General features: G+C 43.0%; 1 protein-coding gene across 1 annotated transcript; it reads right to left on the bottom strand.

The window, feature by feature from the left end:
- Positions 1-1694: 1694 nt before the first annotated feature.
- On the bottom strand, positions 1695-22745 carry FAM241A (family with sequence similarity 241 member A). The gene is made up of 2 exons (XM_033060924.1): positions 22584-22745; positions 1695-5507 (listed from the first exon to the last, which is right to left on the bottom strand). Exons 1-2 carry the CDS (start codon positions 22683-22685, stop codon positions 5262-5264), a joined length of 348 nt encoding a protein of 115 aa, XP_032916815.1. The 5' UTR covers positions 22686-22745; the 3' UTR covers positions 1695-5261.
- Between the last annotated feature and the right edge of the window lie 727 nt (positions 22746-23472).

The raw sequence follows: 23472 nt of genomic DNA, 5'->3' as shown, positions 1-23472 counted from the left end.
AAGAGACCCTGTACCCTGAGGCTGCAGCAATAGCAGTTCCTGTCACCAGAAGGGCTTTAATCCAGTCACACCCCTCCTGCCACTTGAGGGGGAAAAGAGGGTGTGTATTCCCAATGAATCGGGAATATTATCACAGCAGCTTTACCTTCATACTAATTAGAAAATACATATATAGGCCGAGGGGGGGATAAAGACTTGTGACAACTGCACACAAGACACAAATATTATCTGGATTGTACAAGACCAGAATTTGAAATGACCAGAAGCTTGCAGGCAAGTTAAACCTCACAATTATTAGTCCAATTCCCCTTTCCCATTCACATCCCCTTTGGTTCCTCTGCATAAAACAGAGCTCAGTTTTCTTCAGACTGAGTGTAGAAGGAATACTGACAATTTTATATGCATTTGGAGATGTTCCTGGAAGCAACCAAGTCATTGGCAGGAGTTAAGGGAAGTCACAAATCCACCTGCCCGTTTAAGCTTGAAACAACTCTAAGCCACATGCTGCTTGACCCGTCTATTCTCAAAATCCTAATGCCAACCTCCCAACAGATCCTTACCCTCTAGATTTGCAATACTCTCTTTGGTGATTACAAATCAGTTTGGTAACCATCATCTAAACCAGCAAATAAGTACTGTAAAAAATAAGTGATTGACCAGCATACTCATATTTTTAAAAAATCCTCTGTTTTTTTTTCCCCTCTGGTGTAAAGCAGGCACACAGTAAAACAAACGAAACACCAATTTGAAAATAGATTAATAGTCTAGGTGGCTTTAAAGATGAATGATGAAAAAGTTTGAACCCTTGGCACAGAGAAAGACTGTTCAAAGTGAACATCCCTAGAGAAGGTAACACCAGAATGAAAGGAGGAATGAACAAAGCAGATAAAACTGTCAGTTCTGGCAGAGGGGAGAGGCTAAGAAGTTCCCAAACCCTAGAGTAAAGCCAAGGATGGAAAGAATCGAAGCCAAAGCCAGGTTGTTCTGATTTTGCATGCATCCTATAAAAGGCCTGACAAAGATACTTCAAGTGAAATAAAACCTGAAGGCTTGAATTTATTCAGGAATTAGCCTTATTTCTTTTGTGCACATTCACCAGTAAGAGTTTAAAGGACCAAAATTCAGCTTTGCTACTTTAAAAAAACATAAACTGCTTAACTCACTGGGCATCCGAGCAACACAGATACATTTAAGTGTCTGCTGTATGTGGCAGAATGAACACCTTTCTGACCTGCATAAGCAAGCCAAAACAACAGTTTGAAGTAGATTAGTTTTAAACCACATAATAGTCTACGTATATCTAAAAAAAAAAAAAAAAACTGAAAACACCCAAACGTTTCTGTGGCACATCAATTGTCACTTCAAAGAATTTTTCACACCCCAGACTATATCTGGCTCCCTTCAGACGCTGCTCTGGATGCAAAACAAATATGCTGTGAAGCCAAAGCTACTTTATGCCATAATAACACCTAGCTCTACTATTTATTCTCTTTTAGTTTAGCATAACTTGCTGCATACAACCATAGAGACATGATGCAGTTTTACTGCAGTTGTACTTAAGTTTTTTTTCCACCAGCTGCAAGTTAACTAATTTCAGTGGATATCAGAACACTGCCCCATTTCATCTGAGCCTACCCTGACATTTTGAAAGGATCTAAGTAGCTTTGAACAAAGCATCACAAAGAATTCACAGATATCATTGATGGCAATACTTTTTATTAGAAAGAGTAACAAAGTGCTTCCCATAGGATTAATTCAATACAGAGTTTTTAAGAAATACGATTTTTCCTTTTCATATGGACAGTTTTGATGTGATGATGTTTCAGTGCAAACAGAGTTCTCCAAGATTCTCCTGCAGAGCTTCTCTGTACACACTATTTCAACCATTTAGGCATCTGGCAGGTGTGAAACAGTACTGAAGAGTCCATCCGTTAAAAAATGGAGGTTATGTAAAACGCTTGCAATGTCACACTGACCAACAGGAATCATATTGTTTGTAGTTATTTAACACAGATTTAAGGGACATAATTCTTTCACACAGTCCTACACACAGATGCATAAAGGTGCTTTCAGTTCTATCAATAATAATAATGATAATAATAATACAAATAAGTAACAGCATAAACAACATTATCAGTTTTTACTATGTATAGACAACAGTGAAATTGTCTTTTTTTCTCTTTTTTAAAACTAACCTACTGCATTTTTAGCTAGGGACATCCTTTGAACATTTGGTGTTTGCTTTCCTACTATGTCTGGATGGAATAAAGAACACAAGGCAAGGACTGTTCACCCATTTCCTCCTACTTTTGGCACACATTTATGATCAGATTTCTTTGGACACATACATGCATTGTTTTGCCACATTCCACTTTCCACTCTTTATATCTGATTCTATCCCAGTTTCCCTTTTTCCTTAGCTCCTCCTGCCTCCCCTGCAAATGAGAGTGAGATAGTATAGTAATAGCACAAAATTAGGACAGATGCTTCAGTACAAAGTGTTAATATACAAGGGAATGCATGAAACCAAACAGGAGAGGGGCATTGTCCATGCAACGCATTCTTCTTTTTCTCTTTTTTAGCCAACCTTACACCACTAACACTATTTTTTCAGGTTTTTAAAAATGCAAAACTTCTATAAAGGACAAAACTTAGTTATCCTTAAGAGAAACCACCTAAGACATTCACTAAACACAATCTTGGTTCCAAAGCTACCCTACCTTTCTCCAGAGTACAGGTACACAAACACGAACATCAAACAAACAATTGAACTGAATTAATGAGTGCAACAGTCACAGTTCTGCTCATATTGAAAGGTCACATGCATATAAACAACATCCTCACTGAAGCTGTTGGTCACATCCGTGGTTCACTGTTCCCCCTCCCTTGTGTACAGAGTAAAATGACCACTTCAAGGAAATATCACATGCCATCTAACAGCACAGCATCTTTACTCAAGAGAACTACTGCAACAAGGGTATCATAGACACACTTTTTCCTTTGGGATGAGAGGAATTAGATGAGATCCTTTGTACAGTAACTGGATTGTGGGAAGAAATAAAGGATTTTTAAAATTTTTTTACTTTTAATAACAGGATGCTTTTGTAACACAGCCCTTATACAGGAGGAGAATACACATAACCCCATCATTCTATCTATACAAATACAGAAATATGTAAACAGATGTTCTCCTTCTAGGGGACTTGAAAAATCCCCAAAGCTTACCCCTAGGCACTTTTGAGTATAGAGCTCCTGGCTCTGAGTTCAGCCTGTACTTGCTATTTGCTTTGGGACTTCAAGTTTTGAACAACAAAACCCCCTATATCTAGAAACACCAATGTTTTCCTGCCACCAGCATAACTATTTAATCAACACAGGTTGCCATCTAACTACACAGCTGGGCCTCAGTTCCAGTGCCCTGTAGTCCTGCTGGTTCAGCAGAGTCTCTTGAATCCACATGCGGAGGCATCTGAAGATCCAGAGAGGTGACCTGTCTCCTCAGAAGGATACTACTTGTTCATTAGAAAAGCACAAAGATATGTCTAGGGATGGCATTTTAATACAAAAGATTCTAGAGGAGCTGGGCTTTCATATTCCCTGCCATAAATAACAATTATTTTCCTAACAGGGAAGTCTATAAGAACTGGAGCCAGGAGTTCTGGAAACAGAGCCTAACAGACAAAATAATCCATGCATAAAGCTGGACTTGAGAATCCAGTTGCAGGACTGGGACTATAGAGAACCCTCCCTTAACTTTAAAAGTCTTTGAATAAGACAGCATCTTCAACTAATCTTTTGTTGTAAAAACATTTAGGAAAAAAATCACTGAAAAAGGTTAAGTAATTTTCTGTAAATTTCATATCTCCTATTACATCTCTAAGCAAATACGAAATTTTACTCTATCACAGATGAAGCCAATTTTGCAATTATGTTTCTTGCTAGAAGTAATGTACAACCAATATTAAATTGCTAGCTTATTTAGCAGTAGTAATAAAGTAGAAGTAGTAAAGATTCTGTCCCATTCTTCTGTTTCTCTTCATGAGCAAAAGAGAACTTGGAAATACCCAGAATACCCCTGAGGTGGCTACTGGGGAGCTGAGTGAATTTTGCACCCACTCCTGAATCTGTTTAACCTTTTCTCTAGGTTGTGTGCCCCGTGACATACACCTATAAGTAGGCACTTTTGCTGCCTAGTATGGAAAGGAACCAGTTAAAACTACTAAGTAAAATGACCACCTGGTTTCAACTCCATTCTTGTCTTGCATGAAGGAAACAGGTCCAGTTTGCTTAGGTAAACAAAGCTTTAGCTTGTGGCCCACACTGCAGCAAATGTGGGAAGTACTGAGAGATTTGATCTGATATCTGGTGGTTACACTTCTCACACCACCCAAAGGAAGCAGACAACAAATTCTAGCACTGCTGTCTGGAATGGCAAGTGTCCAACACTGCAGCTGGAACTACCTACAAACTCCATGAATTATCCAAATATTTATCTTAAGAAGAAGGGCTGAGGGAAAAAGCAAGTACAAAGAATAAAGAAAGAAAAATAGCAGCAGGATCCAAGTACATTTCCAAAAAGCAAGGCGGCGGTGCAACATTAGACCGCTTGGCCAATGTAGGACTGCAATTTCTCCTAAACAACAGCTGAAGTCTTGAGTGAAGTCACTAACATAAGTATAAGGGCATTTTGCTGGTACAGCTTGTTTCCTGAAGGAGAGCTTACTATAAACTACACTAACCAAAGTTGCTTTTGTGTCTGGAAATTGTATTCTTCTTATGAATGTTTGTCATTGCAGGTTTGTTACCAAACCTCCCTTGTGCAGATTTAGCTTTTCAGCAAAACACTAAGAAATTATGCAGATTCAGGGAATAAACAGCACATAGGCACTCCCAGCAGTGAAAGAGAACACTCATATCAAGTGTCCTCTTAAAACCAGACATGAAATTTCCACCATACAAAGCAAGAACATGGGGAGAAAGGGAGGGGAAAATGAAAAGCCACTCCTTCGGCTAAGGCTCCAAGAGCCCACAAAACAGTACATTTCACACCATTATATTATAAACATCTCCTTTCTTTCCCCCTAACACATGTAATTAGGGCACTGCTGATTTGGCTTAAAATGTAATTTTAGTCCCCCTCATTGGAAGTTTAGCAATTTGAAGCATCGCAGCTTTTGATATACCACCCATTTACTTAAACATAAATGCACTGACATAGTGACAGCATTGAAATACATAATGCACATAGTATCTATAAAATTTTACTGTTGTACATAAATAATGACAAGGCACAGAACAGCCACCAGTCCAAGAGCCTGTAGGCCAAGAAACCAGAGCATAACCCAGAAGAATATAATTATTACAGGTTCTACTATCCGTTCTCCAAAGTACATCCTTGTGAAGCCTATTCTGATAAGGCTTTTGTTTAGTTCTCCAAAGAGAGTCCCCATCTTTTTATAGTCATCTATCACAGGTTCCGTGGTATGGTTCCTTTGTTCTTGGTGGACCTGTAGACAGAAGACAAAAAGAGGAAATATGTTTTACAGTTTTATTGCTGTGATTCTGAGCAAGTCTCTCATCTGTTTCTATCTGAATGCATAAAACTAAGACACACATGCAATAAATCTACTCCTGAAGTCAAGAGATTGAAAATGCTACATAGCTTATGACCTTGGTACAATGCTAAGGACGTCGTTTATCCAAGCCTGGGGCATCTGAAGTGGTGCTATGAATATATGACAGCCTCTGTTCTCCTCCAGATACCGCTCTAGAGGAGGTGTAAAGCTCTCCTGCAGGCCATACATCTTACCTGTCTGTTCAACCTGCCTGTGGTTGTCAAGGCAACCACAATGGAATGAGATGCCTCTAATTTCAGGGAGGGGATTTAGCTGAATTATTTCCAGAACATCTTTAGAACTACAAGAATGATATCAAATCATTAAACATGAACTACAAAGTATTTTGCACTGAAGCCCAGGAACTGAAGGGCTACTAATCACTGCTGAAAAAAGGGCACTGGATCTGACCAGGAAAGTGATAAACGTCTATCCTGATGTTGGTGTAGAGAGCCATGCAAGTCAGGCAAAGGAAGACAGACCCAAGGACTGCACAGAGGCAAAGTGGTGGTATAAAAAAGCAAAGGGAAAGAAAAACAAGTTCTGGACTTTTGTGAAATAAAAAATGGCGGAGCAAATGCACAGGAAGGCAGAGGTCTGTCTTCAAATGAAGATGCCACAGGTAAATATCACAGCAGAAAACATCAATGTTTCAACATGTAAATTGTAACTAGATTAGAGTTTGAGAACCCATCTCTCTTGCCCAGTGTCCACAGATTCTTTGCACAAAACCTTACTGCCTTGTGTTTGGGTATGCCAGGGCAAATATGCTTTCAAGATGATGAACATGACTCTTCTAATGCTTCCATTAGGTAGCAGTGAAAACACATGCAGCAGGTACTCATAAATAATTCAGTCAACTGATCAATAGGTCCTACAAATTGCCCGCAAGTTCTATGTGCAATAAGTTTACTCCCAGATTCAAAGCAAAAATGTTCCATCTTCATGGATGAATGCTATTCAGCACCCCTTGTTTCATGGCATGGTCTTGGTAGAGAAGCAGAAATTTCCTTTCACACCAGTACCAGGTTGTCTATTAATAAATAATGAAGTGAATTACCATTATTACATAAAAACATCCAGCAAAGACCAAAGGAACCAGTATTGTTTTTCTAGGCCAGACTTAAGGCCACCATGCAGAACCTGCTGGCTGAATGCTCCTGAAGTTCTACAGCTGCTGCTGGAAAGAAACCCCAACAAAACATCAACAGTCCATGAGCTGAAAGTACCAGGAATGTTTTTTTTTTTTTTTTTAATTTACTTATTCATAAAGAGTCTAGTTTAAACCACAGTACTGAATCCCATAAAGGGACAGGTACAGGAAGCCTAAATAGTAATGTGTTCATAAGTAGTTCAGAGCTAATACTCTGTTCACTCTTTCTGCGGTTCTACAGAAGAGCCCGAAAGGGGAGAATTGCAGTCCTGCAGGTTCATGTAAAGACAGACACTCTCTTGCCTCTTTTCAGCCCACTTCACAGGCCCAGATTGTTTTTTCACCCTTACTGGATTTCCTTCAGCATTTTGGCTTTAACTGTGCTTTATTTAATTCAAAGAAACACTGACTCATCAATAATCCCAATGTTTCAAGATTAGTCTCTTCCAGAAAAGCAGTGCTTCTTGTGAGCCTCTGTAAACTAGGCAGGGCTGGGAACACAATGGAACTCTTATCCCTCCATTCCCAAAGAGCACAGGGAGACAAACAGACTCTTAGCCTAAGTGTACACTGATCACAACAAGTAGGGGAAAAGAGAAGGGATGTGCTGGGAAGGGAGATTACATTTACAGTAAATTCACGAATACAAGTCGCACTGAGTATAAGCCGCATCTCTGGGTGTTGGCAAATATTTCGTTTTTTGTGCATAAATAAGCCACACCCGAGTATAAGCTGCTCTGTCGTTCGCAGCGAGGACCCGCAAGCAACAAAGTTGCCAAATAGTAACAGAACGGCGGCAGGGCGGGGTTTACTGGTTCGGCTCGGGCTGTGCAGGCTCGGCCCGCTAGGGGCTGCCGACGGGGCCAGGTAGCCCAGCCCGGTGCTGCTGCTCAGCGGGGCCACTGGGGGCCAGCCGCCGCTGCCACTGGGCTCGGTCACCACGGCCTGGGTCCCCCGCCGCCTCCCAGAGCCGCAGCAGTGGTGGCCCAGGTCCCCCGCCGCCTCCCCGGGCTGCGGCAGTGGCGGCCCGGGTCCCCCGCTGCCTCCCAGAGCCGCGGCAATGGCGGCGCGGGGCCCCCCTGTCTCTTCCCCGGGCTGCAGCAGAGGAGGGAAGGAGAGAGTTCTCCCTCCTCTCTCCCCGCCCCCCGTGCTGCCCGCAGGCAGCCAGGCTCCACCCGCGGTGCAACAGAGTAACAATTTGTAACAATCGCAAAATGCCAACTTTGCAGCTGCTCGGTTCGGCACTCTGGCTGGCACTTCCAAGGTTGTAAATGTCAGAAAATTATTCACATTTTAGCCGCTCCTGAATATTAGCCGCATTTCCGGTTTAGGAGCAAAATCTTAGTCAAATTGGTGCGGCTTGTATTCGTGAAATTACTGTATTTGCTTCCTGCATGCAGAGACCAGAGGGACGACGTGGCAGATGACAGTGGAGGGGATCAGAGCACAGCTCATGTCAAGCGGTGCAGAAACCACTTCTGAGAGAACAGCTGAGAAATCACTACATTTTCTAGCCATGGCCAGGGCAACCAGGAAGGCAAAAACACATGCATCACTTTGCCCCTGCTTCTTAGTGGTACTCAGCAAGGTCCTGGAAGTCTTCACGCAAAGCAAATGCAGCACTGGTCAGGAGGCTGCCAGTAGGCACAGGTCTGCACTGGGCAAAGCAGGATTAACCACACGTGTCCATGCCAACATCTTTCCTGGTATGAGGCAGCTGTAGGACACAACTGTGCTTGCAGCCCAGATTGCTTTGATAAGCTAACAGCAAGAAGTTGCACACCATCTCTTAAAGAAGGTAAACATAGTAAACTCCACCTCATGAAGGCTGTCCAGGCATTTTTGATTTTTTCATCACCTCAAACAAGGGTAGATTCATGGACACTAAAGACAGCTGCCAGGCACAGAAACTGACAAGTGTATGTTTAATTACATAACAGGTGTCAAGTTAATTTTCCAAATATTTTTCAACAGCTTTTATAAAACCTTTCAAAATTATCATGGAAATTCTCAAGACTTCAAAGTCTGCTTCAGTTAATTCAGGCTAAGTATATCTTCTACAGGCAACTCAGCAAAAAGAAAGTGAAGTTGAGAACAGATGATCAGTCATGAAACACTGATAGCGTATTTTTCTTTACTACTGCATGATATTTCACATGCTGGACAAATACATGTCTTCAGAGGTGTAGTGTTGTGGGTTGGTCGAGGTTTAGAAATTTCTCCCATTATTATGTTAAGCTAGCCGAGGTGGCTCCCCTTTTAGTTGTTTAAGTGCTCAAGACAAAAGGATGGTTGGGCGGGTCCTGATTTTCTTGATTGCCGAAAGTGGAGTGCTGCTTTTGTCCTTCGGCGGGTGGGGGGATACTGGCAGCTCGCTGGCCAAACTCGAGGAGAGAGGTTGGGATCAGGCTCCTTGGACTCGGACTGCTAAAGCTTCCTGTTTCTGAGAACAATGCTGAGAACTGGGACGTCGATGGTGAGCAGAGTGTTTTCCTCACCCTTCTCCCACCTGGGACAGCGCTACCGCCTTGCTCCCCTGCTCCTGCAGCAGCCACAACTGCTCCATCGGGACTGTGCGGACGAGGAGGGGCATCTGTGACTGGAAAAAGGGACTGAGACTGAGTTTCGTTCTGTTCTGTCACTGTTGTTTTTTTTTTTTTTTTCATATAGCTGATGCTGTTTTTGTTTGTCTAGTAAATATATCAGTAAAGAACTGTTATTCCAAACCCATACCTTTTGCCTGAGAGTTCCTGAATTTCCTTTTTCTGGCAATACTGTCCCTTTAAACCAGGACATGTAGCTAAAACAGAACCTTTAGGGCAAATGCCAGTAATGTTACAATACTCCAAATTGCTATGGAATAATAATTAAGCTTTAACATTGCAGCTAGAATGTCTCTAACAGAGCAACAGTAAAACAGCATACAGTCCCATAGCTCTCAAATCATAACCTCAGAACCAATTTCTTTTTTTTTCTTTTTTTTTTTTCCACTGAAAAATACTTCTCTAAACCATTATAGAAATTGGTCGTCTTCAGTGAACACACAGTTCCCAGTTGACTCTTTAATTTTTACTGAATTATTTTCATAGGGCTATTTTCATACTAATCGTACTGAATCAGTTTGAAACTAGACTGACACTACCGTAACAAACAAAATGTGGAGAGAGAAATGTACCCATTCTGAGCAGCTGCACCCCCTTGCTTCTGCAAAACCAGAGCTTCCTCATGTAAAAGTAGAAGTTTCTGTTTCAAAGTTGCTAGTTTAAAAACATCAACAACTCAGCCGATGCTTCAAGTTAAGAATCAAGCGTATATCAGGAGTGAGCAGAGGGAATTTCTTGATCTGCACTAGCCTCAGAGAAAACATGCTTTCCAGGTCTTTGCAAGCTGCTCTTCTCCTCCTCATAGCTAACAGGTGCCATGCAGGGGGTGCTCCCAGACGTCATCTGCTACAGTTCAGGAGAGAATATAAGAGAGGGCCACTTAATCTGCACTCATTTGTTTGCCTTTTCTCACTCTTTGAAACACAGGAGTGATGAAGAAATTCAGAGGGACTGGGGAACAGCAGTGCAGCCAGAGATCGAGATGGATATGCATTAATACATGCCCAAAATATCTCCTGAAAAGAGGGGAACAGCAACACTGCCTCTCAGACAAGAATTGTCTTACCCCCTTCCTCCAACTGGCTGAATGACACTCACCAAATATACACATACGGTATTCCTGAAGAAGAAAGGAGAACAAGGCTTTCCTAAGTGAATAAGTCTAAACCAGAACGCATTAGAAATGCTGACTGCATTTCTTTCCTAACCTAATGTTTCTTATCAAATTACTGTAATGATTTACTTCTTAATGTAATTTAAATTAATTTTACATCAATATAATTTTATTTTAGACTTACTGGGATGACCTAGTCTGAATCTATTTTCTGTCAGTTTGAAACTTGTCCTATCCCTATACGCCCCTGTAAAAAGTCCCTCTCAAATTCTCTCCTTTTAGGCACTGGAAAGCGCTATAATGGCTCCCTGGATCCTTCTCTTCTCCAGGCTGAACATCCTCAACTCTCTCAAGCCTATTTTAACAGGAGAGATGCCTCTTCATGCATCTCTGAGCATCTTGATGGCCATCTTCTTGGACTTATTCTGGCAGGTCTTTCCTGTCCTGGGGGCTCCAGAGTTTGCAGTACTCCATATTCAATCTTGTATTTGGTTTCTAATTTTGTATTTTAAATTATTCAAAGTTAAAAACAGAGTTGTCACATAGAACAGAAAGGGAAGCATCTGATCCACTCCACTGCCCAGCATGCACAAACAATGTACTTCACAAATCCTTTGGTACCTGCAGGTTCCCACCAAGCACGTCATTTCCTCTAATCTTTTCAGATGTTTGCTATTACAAAATTCCCCTCCCCATTCAAAACAGCACATTTTCACCAGCAAAGCCATCGTCTACTGTCTCCCACTGCTTACTGGCAGAAAGTCAAAACTTTAAGATCCAAACTCTGAAAACCTTTTATACTGAAACCTGGAACTAAATTTCCCCCTCTGTTAAGGCCAAATAGCTTAGGGACTTCGATGCTTCAAGGAGAACCATGATAGCCCTTGCAGATGTCATGCAGGATGCCATAAAATAATCTTTTTTCAGAATGAAACCCTATGAGGAGGTCACAGAAGAGTACTAAGTGACAAGTTCCATCTGCTTCCAGAGCAGCTGATGCTCCTGTATCCCTGAAGTGCTTCTGAAAGAAAAGCCCGCATGTCATTAAATCTTTTCCTTGACTAGCTTTAAAATAACAAAGGTAAAATCCTAGGTATCCTACTGAACCCAACTAACATCTGGTTGTGGCTTTTCCAGTCATGTTTGTTATCAACACAACACACAAAATACCCCATGTTTTGACCACTAACTACCCCTGCTTATGGCAAACTTCCACACATTCACTGAAACTCACTGCTTCTTAAACTCAGGAAAACACATGGTATGTCACAAGCAGAGGCTGCTCCACATCAGTTGAACAGGACAATCTTCTTCTTGTTTACCCCCTTCCTATCAAAGGGTGCTTTGATCAGGCAGTGAAACATGAGAGCCCATCACAACATCCTGCTCCTCAGAAGGAAGCCATCTTTGCATATGCTATTCCCTAGGAGAGAAGGATAAAGTTAGCACTGAACTTTTCACAGTGGCCTACAACTGATCCCTGTTTGCATCTCCTGTGTGTAATGTAGCCAGTTTATGGTCTTTTCCCCTCAAACTGCTGAGAGCACACAGTTCCTGCACCTGACTATTAGCAGATCACACCAAGAAAATCTGCTGAGCTTTGGAGGATGCAGAACACAAATGGATCCAAGAGGGACACAAAACTACCCTACACACTTAGGAAGTTATTTTCCTGTGGCTAATCAAAAATAGCATGGGAGCACAGATTTAACATTTATTTTTTCTGCTGGAGGACTGAACAGCTCTAAAGTAACCACAAGTTTCAGTTCTGTTACCACAACCCTGATGTGGCTGTGTGGAGAGGTATAGTTATGGTTTTCCAGGCATTTTATTTGCTGAAGCAGCAGCTTGATACACAGCTTTCCATACTTAGCCTAAGAATCTTGAGATGGTGTGTTTCGTTTGGAATTTTTGTGTGTGTGTGGAAAAAGAACCCCAAGTAACTGACTTGAGTGAAATAGCTGGATAAAGTTCAAGAGCCTTTGTACTGTGGGAGAAGGGAATAGATGAATATAAGGAACTGGCTCCACATGAAGATAACAGGATGTTTTGTTAAAAAAAAAAATCCATTTAACTACTCTGAAGGCACAAGATCCATTAAAGCAAACCAAGTAGCATTCTTCTATTTGGTCATGACTACTGAATAGAAGAAACCTCAACAGTCTTCTCTTGCTCAGACAACCTGAAAAATTCCCACCACAGACTTAACAACAGCACCAGAATAAGTACAAGTCTACAATTGCCTCTTTTCTTGCATCAAATGCCTGAAAGTGCATTAGACAAACACTGAATTCCAACAATGGAGGAGAAAAGCCAATGGAATTGGGAAAATAACTACAGTAATTTCACAATTATAAGCCACACCATTTTGACTAAAATTTTGGTCCGAACCCGAAGTGCGGCTTATAATCTGGTGCGGCTTATATATGGACAAAGAACGAAAAGTTGCTGGTTAATTTGGAGGACAGGTGCCTGCTAAGAAAGATAGGAGCTTCTCTTTGAAATGGAGAATGTAAACCCCCTCCCTCCAAATTATTATAATTTTGAAATCAAGGGGCTTTCACGCAAAAATATGGGAATTAGGAATAACAGCTATTTTCTAGGGAAATTAAAATAGGAATACAGTACTACAAAGAAACAAACTCCAAACCCTGAGTACAAAGTCAGAGTACAACCTGACACCCTGTCAGGCAGGGTGTTGGTAGCAGTTTGATTAAATGGTGGTTGCAGTCCTCTTGCAGTGACAGATGTGATTCAGTTGAAGCAGTGGTTCGTAGAAGGTGCAGTTTCCCTCCGGAGGTCCAGTGGTGATGTGGAGAAATCCAGTTTTCCTCTGGAGTCCAGTGGAAAAAGGGGCTACCTTAGTGTCCCATAACCTCTGTTTTTATCTTGGTAAGAAATATTGGGCTCTTCCCCCTGGCTTGGAGCAACTTTTAATGGGATGAAGTAATTTTATCAGTCCCACAGTGGGACTCAATGGGCCATTAGCAGAAAATGACTCTTGGATGTAGGATAGGTTGTGAAAAGATAAAGAACAATGCCCCGCCTGGTTTCAATGGATGGTCCATTAGCAGAATATCTCCTGCAGAGATAAGGATCACTGCCCCCACCCTCAACAGATGGTGATAGAACAGATACCTTTTATCACACTCTGTATTGTAACGTGCGGCTTATAATCAGGTGCAGCTTATATATGGACAAAGAACGAAAAGTTGCTGACACCTGGAAACGAGGTTTATAATCAGGCGCGGCTTATAATTACTTGAAATTACTGTCGTCTCCATGTCAAAGTTTATGATTTTACAGTCATTACGTTCTTTGCTGCTGGGCAAAGAAGGTAATGAGAGAGGACACAAAAGTACACACAACAGTCACCTCCACCACAGAAAAGCAGCAGTTTCTCCAAATTGTTTGACATGCCTCAGATCACAATCCATCATATGTACAATTATGAACAAAAGAAAAAGAATGGTATATTTAAGGAAATTATTTCCAGATTATATAGAAAATAAATCCCTTTTGAATTCAATAGCAAGCACATGTCTAATGACATCTAAATGAGATGTTAAAAAATCCTTGTAATAAAGAATGCAGGGATGACTTCTGAATGAGATGTTAAAAAGACCTCAATCCTCTAATAAAGAAATGCAGGGATGCCACATTTACATACCCATCTGCATGTTCAATTTTTTTTTCCATGTAAGAAGTTTTCCCTGCAGTAGTTAACTGCTCACTATCTATTTGACTCCAGTTGTGGTTATTTTTACTCCAGGGAACAGGTGGTGTGTCTGCTATCTGAAGCCTACAGACACCTAAATGTCAAGAAAGTCAGTGAGATATGATTTTAAGAACAAGCCTACTTTCAAAAACAGGAGTATTTTTCAATAAGTTGGGATGTTAATGTTCAGAAGAGAGTGCCTCAGAGCTATCTTTTTTAGAAGATGCAAACTAAAACTGAAAATACTTCAGGACCACTCTTCAGGAAAAAAAAAAAAAAAAAAGAAAAAAGAGAGAAGGAAGTGAGCAGATGACAGAGACCAGGATGGAAGAAACCACAGGTTCCCTCTGCACCCTCCCCTGCAGAACACGAGACTGACTTCTGTTGGGTGCAGACAGGGACCCACAAGCCAACACACAGCGACAAATTTAATAGTTGGGTAGCCAGCCATGGAAGTCCTGAGGGAATAAATGATCCAATCTCACCAGTACTCAGACATATGACCACCCAGTGTATTGCCATGGACAGGCTCTGGAGATTTGCAGCCAACAGCAGGTTCCCAGCTGGTGGCCTCCTCTCTGAGCAAACCACAGCCTCACCTCATTGCAGGTCACCAGCGCTAAACCTGCTGATGGCACTGGCCTGGTGGGTACTGTTTTTCTGCCTCCTACTTCTCCACACATGCAAAATAGTTTTGTTACTAGTAACACCTGGCATCTGATCAGGATCTCACCCTGCTTTCTTGTACTTAAAAGATATCTTAGGCTTAATTAAAAAAAAGTGGAATTTGCAAGTGATTTTATTGGAAATGTTTCTGATTTTCTTCCTCTTTACTACAGGAAGAGACTGGTATCCCTTTGCATCCTTTGCTTGTGTAAAACTAACAATTAGTATTTAACTTTGTAAACATAAGCCAACAGACTATAAAGATAAGAAAATTAATTTTAGCTGTCTGGAGAGGAAAAAACCCAACAACAACCAACCAGGTTCATTTCTCTAGGCTAATTTTAATCTGATATTTAACTATGAAAGCATCAATAGATTTGGAAATGAGAAAAAAACTCAACTCAATTACAGATGAAAAACAAGATGGAAAAAAACGAAGTTTAACTTCTTCCTCTGGGAAAAAGAAGCAAATTGAAGAAAACTAGAAAAGTTCTTAATACCAAAAGTACTTTACAGCAGTTACCAATAAAAGTGACATACTTAGAGGAAGTTTAAACAAAAGATTGCAAACCAAATATTGGGTTAACATTTCTTTTACAGCAAGAATCTAGAAATCATTTATAAAACTGAGACAAGATGTTTCTATAGAAACAAGCAACAACATAAGAAAAGCAACAGTGCCAGATTCCCTTTAGTCAGCTTTTGCAGAAACTCTGGTTTAGAATCAACATATGCTGGAACAAACTCTGAAATACCAGAAGTTTTGCATTGAAGAGATGAAAAGGTTTTTCTAGATACTTTAACTTGTGTACAGGTGGAACAGAGATAGCTTCAACAAGAACAGAGGCTTCCCTTGATAAACACAAAAAATGTCCTATAATTTCAGGAGTAAAATCCCCACTAATGCAGCACCAGATAGGAAAGTGTGAAAGACAGGAACCTGGCACAGGAGGGTCCATGGGAGAAGAAACCTGCCTGCCCCGATGCCAAGATCTACTACCTCTCTCCCCCACTTTAAAGATGCCTTTTACACTTTTTCTTATGCTCCTGCTACTGTCCCTGTAACTCGATCACATCTATACTGCAATTTTACATAGACATTAGCTTTAATCCAATATCTAATCCATCTTTTCATTGCACCTGCAACATTTAATTTCTACTGGATTTCATTTATCAGGGTCCCCCACTAAAATTGATCAGCTTGACTCAGCAAAAAGGTTTACATTCCCTGTACATTCTGCGTGTATCAAATGCACTGGTTTGCTGAAAAGCAACAGCTGTAAATTCTGCCCTTTAAAAAGAGGATATTTCTATTTGCTTCTATCGCCAGAATACTTTTTCCATTAAGAAAATGGGATCTTCCCATCATTCAAATAAAGCATATTATCTTATCTATTGTAGGTGCTATGAGTATGTTTGAAGGGTTAGGGGTTTTTTCATCAAATGCTGTTAAGCCCCAGGAAACTTAATACAGTAAATTCACGAATACAAGCCGCACTGAGTATAAGCCGCATCTCTGGGTGTTGGCAAACATTTCCGTTTTTGTCCATAGATAAGCCGCACACGAATATAAGCCGCTCTGTCGTTCGCAGCGAGGACCCGCGTGCAATCAGTAACAGAACCGGGGGAGGGCGGGGTTTACTGGCTGAGCTAAGGCTGTGCAGGCTCGGCCCGCTAGGGGCCGCTGACGGAGCCAGGTGGCCCAGCCTGGTGCTGCCGCTCGGGGCCGGCCGCCGCTGCCCCTGGGCTCGGTCACCCCGGGTCGGCGCTGCCCCGCGGTGGCAGGCAGGGACGGAGCTTCCCCCGCTCCTACGGCAGCGGCGGCGGGCGGGGACGGAGCTTTCTCGCGCCCGTGGCGCCGGCGGCGGGCAGGGACGGAGTTTCCCCGCTCCTGCCGTGGCGGCGGCGGGCGGGGACAAAGCACCCCGTCGGCTCCCCGAGCCACGGCAATGGCTGCGCGGGGCTCCCGTCGGCTCCCCGAGCCACGGCAATGGCTGCGCGGGGCTCCCGTCGGCTCCCCGAGCCACGGCAATGGCTGCGCGGGGCTCCCGTCGGCTCCCCGAGCCGCAGCAATGGCGGCGCACGCTTCCCCCCCCTCCCCGAGCCGCAGCAATGGCGGCGCGCGCTTCCCCCCCCTCCCCGGGCCACGGCAATGGCGGCGCGGGCTTCCCCCCCCCTCCCCGGGCCGCGGTAGGGGCGGCCCGGGTCCCCCCTCTCCTCCCCGGGCCGCGGTAGGGGCGGCCCGGGTCCCCCCTCTCCTCCCCGGGCCGCGGCAATGGCGGCGCCGGGCCCCCCCCGTCTCTCCCCTGGGCTGCGGCAGAGGAGGGAAGAGAGCTCTCCCGCCTCTCTCCCCGCCCCCCGTGCTGCCTACAGGGAGCCAGGCTCCACCCGCAGTGCAACAGAGTAGCGATTTGTAACAATCGCAAAATGCCGACTTTGCAGCTGCTCGGCTCAGCACTCTGGCAGGCACTTCTGAGGTTGTATTAGCCGCTCCTGATTATTAGCCGCATTTCCGGTTTAGGAGCAAAATCTTAGTCAAATTGGTGCGGCTTGTATTCGTGAAATTACTGTAATGCTTTAAAAAAGTTATTATCATCTATTATTTTACAGATATGAGCCTCTGCAATAGAGTTAATTTATATGTAGAGTCAGAACAAATTTGGGATTAAGTCCTCCTTGTCAAGTATGACTACTTTTGGAAACAAATTCCAATAACTGTGAGCAGGAGAAATCTACAATTTTCAGATTATCTCAGCATGGAATAAATTAGAAATAGGTTTCCAGCCTTAGGCATTACAAGTTCCACATATACAAGGGTACTTGAAAACATTCTTGATCATTACTGACTTATGGCTGAAATGATACCATTCTGAGCAACACAGCACACAACCACCCAACAGCCTAATGAAGATTTTACACAAGGCTTACCACAGGTTTATTGATATTATTCACTAGTTCTGTTTCTGCTTATCCTCTCCATTCTGGAGAAATACCAGTAATACTGTAAAGTTATTTAAAAAGTTCAGGGCTTGAAATTAGTTAAGACACCCATACCTCCTCAACAAAATTCTCAATTCTCAAAGTCCTTTTGTAACAGCACCTCTAAATCGGAAGCCATCTATTAGAAGATAAAATGCTCCACTAACAGCCATAAAACACTCTTCAAAATAATAATAAAGCATCCCAAAGGCTTACAAACTCAAGTTAATGAAAAGGTGATAGTCTATGCTAATAAATCTGCTTGCAAATACACATATCACATATTAACTCTGTACTTCAACATTTTCTAGAAGCCTTGTTTTACAGTTTTACAGTACTGTGAATTCTATGTATCCTAAACCAGTGTGGAAATCCTGATCTCACTGAAGCAACCGGGAATTTTGTTATATAGCTTTCAACTTTGATTACAAGGAACTTGTCCTTGCCCAGACAGGGAACTGCCCACAATTCTCGGTACAGAGGGCAACCACAGTGCCACAGATGTCAGGAGCTCCACTGTGACACACAGTTTGACTGCAAAGTCCCTCTAAACAGACAGGGTGCTGGGCATCCTGCTAATACCACCTCATGTCCTGCTGTAGGGCATATGCAGGATGCAGGTGATGCAAATGCAGGACTTCTGCATCAACTTTTATTAATACATACTCATGTTTTTCTATTCTTATTTAGTAGTTTAATTTATAGGTGTTGATGAGATTAGAATGCAATGTGACAATGGCTAACCTATTTTAGGAAGTGGGTTAGAGAAGGAAGTTTGAGGTCCTCACCTCTAGTGATGTTGAAAATACAGGACAATCTATGCGTCTGACTAATAACTATCAACAGTTAGGAAAAAAATGTGACTGTGAGGGGTAAAGCAGCAACCTACTCACATGGCTTCAGGAACAGCTGAATCTTTGGGTGCCTTCACTTACTGCTTCTGAACCCCAGCACTGCAATATAGGAGAGGTGGAAGAAACTACCCAGGTCAGGCAGTGCTTTGAAGACTAAAATAGGTGTAATTACCTTTGCATGCAAACCTACAAAGGGTACAAATCAAATTATCATCCAGTTCTGCTTTCAAATCTAATCACACAGGTAGGTAATTCTACAGTCTACTGCAATAATGAATTTCAAAGGCTATGTGTAACATTTAGTTACATATCCTTCCATTTTTTCAAAAATGTGCTTCTGAGTAATTTCATTAAGCATGCCTGTGCTGACACAAAAACAAACTTCAATAAAAAATCAAAGTCAGAGGGTTTGGTATTAAATAGACTTGTTTCCTACAGAATACTCTTTCTTTAAAAAAAAATAAATTAAAGGGTGTACTCATTATTCCAGTAATTTCACAATTATAAGCCACACCATTTTGACTAAAATTTTGGTCTGAACCTGAAGTACGGCATATAATCAGATGCAGCTTATATATGGACAAAGAACGAAAAGTTGCTGTTTTAGTTTGGAGGACAGGTGTCTGCTGAGAAAGGCAGGAGCTTCTCTTTGAAATGGAGAATGTAAACCCCCTCCCTCCAAATTATTATAATTTTGAAATCAAGGGGCTTTCACGCAAAAATATGGGAATTAGGAATAACAGCTATTTTCTAGGGAAATTAAAATAGGAATACAATACTACAAAGAAACAAACTCCAAACCCTGAGTACAAAGTCAGAGTACAACCTGACACCCTGTCAGGCAGGGTGTTGGTAGCAGTCCCATTAAATGGTGGCTGCATCCTCCTGCAGTGACAGATGTGATTCAGTTGAAGCAGTGGTCCTGTAGAAGGTGCAGTTTCCCTCCGGAGGTCCAGTGGTGATGTGGAGAAATCCAGTTTTCCTCTGGAGTCCAGTGGAAAAAGGGGCTACCTTAGTGTCCCATAACCTCTGTTTTTATCTTGGTAAGAAATATTGGGCTCTTCCCCCTGGCTTGGAGCAACTTTTAATGGGATGAAGTAATTTTATCAGTCCCACAGTGGGACTCAATGGGCCATTAGCAGAAAATGACTCACTGTAGGAAGGATGGGTTGTGAAAAGATAAAGAACAATGCCCCGCCTGGTTTCAATGGATGGTCCATTAGCAGAATATCTCCTGCAGAGATAAGGATCACTGCCCCCACCCTCAACAGATGGTGATAGAACAGATACCTTTTATCACACTCTGTATTGTAACGTGCGGCTTATAATCAGGTGCGTCTTATATATGGACAAAGAAAGAAAAGTTGCTGACACCTGGAAGTGCAGCTTATAATTGGTGCAGCTTATAATCGTGAAATTACTTACTTAGGTTCTGCTTGTCAGGAAGGTATTCTTTTAGTTTTATGTTACAAGGTATGATCTTACATAAACTTGCAGGAAATGGAAAAAACCAAATCACACCCAGGTTTGACACCCCAGATCCTCACCTAGAAGTCCCTCTCAAAAAAGGCCAAAGGATCTTCTCTCATGCGGGCGTCCCTTCACACCAGATGAGAGAAGTAAGAATTTATACCAACACCAAAGCAGATCTTGACTTCTTTTGCATCGCACATCTGACTAAAGGGGCATGCGCATTTATAGTTCAGGAGAGAACGTGGAACAGGAAAACACAGGCTTAGGACCAGAATCTGTGTTAGCAATGCAAACACCCTCAGTAAACACAGCAACAGCATTGAGCCTCCACGAGAGACTCCAATAAGGACCTAGCCTGGAAACAGGATCCCTGTTCATTGGAACAGCAGAGGTCAGCAACAATTCCTCCATGACAGCAAATACGGCAGGGGAAACTGATTATTGTGAGAGAAAACTGAACACACTCATGAAAGCAAAAAAGCTACAGAGCCTGACAAGGCTTGATGACACAGGAGCCCCTGCAAATCAAGCTACAAGTTTGTTTTCTCTTGAACGAGAGAATCTGGGACTTTCTGTCAAAGTTTGCAGCAAGTTTAGGGACCACCAACTCCCTGTGTATTCCCTACACATAAAAACAAAGCAATGCTGCTTATTTATCCAATTATTATTATTTTTACTGTCATTTTATCCAATATTTAATTTTTTTTCTGTAAATTACATAAAGGCAAGAGACAATCCTTATTTCTAAACCTAGATTATTATTTTCTCAGCTGACTGCACCTCAGTATGCATTAAAACTACTCAGTGCTATGACAATGAAATAGATCCAATAAATGGGAAGGATTTTCTCTTTCTTCCTTGTGGCCTATTTAAAATTTCTGCTATCCTATTGCGACACCTCAACTGGTCAGAAAGAGCCAGGATCACTACCTGTGCCTGAGAAAAGTAGAAAGAGAGTTTGCGTGGCAAGTGTGGCTGTGGCCACCCAAGCAGTACCTTTATTACCCGTTTCATTTGAAAATGTGTTTAGGCACTACTGGAAGGCAGCTTTTCAGTCTACACCATCCCCTGAAACCACAACACACCCATCGCTAAGAAGCAGCTGTAAACTGCAGGGGAAAGCTCCTTAGTGATGAATTACAACTCGTTTGAGCACAGTAATACATGAGAAGATGTGATTCAACTTTTTAAACTCTCTTTACGGGGAGGACAGTAACCAGAACCAGAAAGTATTCTTTACTTGCCTCCTGTGACATCCTGCAGGAGGCCTCATGGACACAGAGAGAGAACTCTGATCCTCCCTTGGTGCATCTGTCCTTACCCTACATTCGGACATGAGCTCTGCTCTGCCCCATTTTTCTAGAGAAAGGGGCAAGAAGATGCGCTGACTTATGTAAATGGGGCTAAGTGAATTCTCAAGTAGCAGAATCTTTCAGAGTGGCCCGCTTCTAGATGTAATGTCAGGTAAGTACTACTTGCCAGACACTTTCCGATATTAAACTATTTCAGCTGTAACATGGCTCATTTATTGTTAAGTGCAGAGCATCTTGTAAGAATTTTCAACAAAAATGATTAATGAAATCAAAACCATCTCGAAATTACTTAGGGATGCGCTCCCACAGCTTTGCTTGCCCCTGTGCAATCGTGAGTACATTTCAGAGCAGATCGTAGCTTTCTACTATTGTGCATGAAAACGGTTGTGTTCTTTTTTCCTTTAAATGAAACATCAATAAAGGTGCATTAAAAGTATGGCCTTTGTCTAAACACTGGGACGATGCTGTCTGCAAAACAAAAGGGGGCCTGGAAAGCCAGTTTACAGCTAACAATAGGGAAAAGGCCCCTAAGCAAAAAGCCCACTTCCATGCCATAAAAATATAAATCCTGAAGCAGACAAAAAAAAAAAAAAAAAAGAAAAAAGTAAAGAAAAAAGGAAAAAACAATTGGTGCTTTCCTCCAGTGACAACATATTACGTTTCCTAAGTAATAGAGAGACTTAAGATACTCAAATGAACGAACACAAGAGCTGAACACTGGGGGGAATTCCGGGGATAGCAAGAGCGCACCCCGGTTACTTCCAGCGAGATACATGTGGATGCCCCACCGGGACTACCCTTGTACATCTGCTCCCATTTTCGTCCAAGCGGACTAAGCATCCCGGAGGAAGAACGAGGGTTAGGCGGACCCACCGGCGGGATACTCCAGCACCACGCGTGGGCAGCCCCACGCAGGTTGCATAAGCCCCGCCGCAATGGAGCGTTACCCGGCAGCGGTTCACAAGAGTGGCTGTACCGGGAATGACACGGGAGAAGAATCAAAAGGATTCTCCGCTTTTCCATTGTTGCCCGGCGCCGGGGGCAGCCCCGGAGCCGCGGCCCGCCCTCCCAGACCCCTCACGGGCAGGCACCCACCTGCTCCTCCGGGAGCCGCCGGTGCCGGGCGACCGCCGTCCTCGCTTCCCGCTCGCATTCCCCGAGCGGCGGAGGCGGCGCGAGCTGCGCCGCCGAACCCATGGCTGCTGCTCCGCTCCGAGCGGGACCGAATGCTCCCCGCGGTCCCGCCTCCCGGGGCGGGACGGGACCGTCACGGGGTCCGGGGGTGCGGCGGCAGGGAGGGAGGAACGGAGAGAGGGCGGCGCCGCGGGAGCTGGGGGCGGTCCCTGGCAGCAGCCTCGGGGCAGGGAACCTCCGGCTGCCGGCTCCCGCCTTGGGCCAGGGAGGCGCTTGCTGCTCCTTAGGACGAAAAATAAGCCACCCCAAGCACGCGATTTCTAAAGCTTTTGTTAAAAGCAGGAAGTGCCAGGTGTTTAATAAAGCGTTAATTTTAGCACCACTCCTTCGTTGATGTTTTCCTGGGCAGAAACGGCGGACTCTTGGCAGTGTGAGATGTGGCATTTGTTGTTCCTCCCTCGGTAAAGAGGAAACACTTGCCTCACTCGTCCGAAGCTGTTTGGATCGTGTCTTCTGTTCTTTCAAAGGCTAATGCACACCAGGAAGAAGGAAACGCAACAGCAGACCCCGAAGATATGACTTATTGTATGGACAATGCTGTGGAATGTTTAGATTGGATTTTAGGAAAACAATTCTTCAGTGAAAGGGTGGTCAAGCACTGGAACAAACTGCCGAGGTGAAAGCACTGGCCCTGAAGCTGTTAAAAGACGTGCAGATGTGGTGCTACTTTTTCTTCCTCATTTATCTGCAGTCCCACTGGTTTGATGTTATCTCCCTGTAGACAAAGATTCTTCCATTAATTCTGCAGTGAAGCAAAGTTTGTTATATTTATTAGAAAGCCACACTCCTT

This window comes from Catharus ustulatus, chromosome 5 (genome assembly GCF_009819885.2).
Source record: "Catharus ustulatus isolate bCatUst1 chromosome 5, bCatUst1.pri.v2, whole genome shotgun sequence".
NCBI lineage: Eukaryota > Metazoa > Chordata > Aves > Passeriformes > Turdidae > Catharus > Catharus ustulatus.
Note: the sequence above shows the minus strand (reverse complement) of the source record. Positions and strands in the feature narration are given on the sequence as shown.

Excerpts from the sequence above, each read along its gene's own strand:
- FAM241A (XM_033060924.1), bottom strand. The coding sequence starts at position 22,685 with ATGGGTTCGGCGGCGCAGCTCGCGCCGCCTCCGCCGCTCGGGGAATGC. Across the intron at positions 5,508-22,583 it reads GGCGGCTCCCGGAGGAGCAG|GTCCACCAAGAACAAAGGAA; the intron begins GTGGGTGCCTGC and ends TTCTGTCTACAG.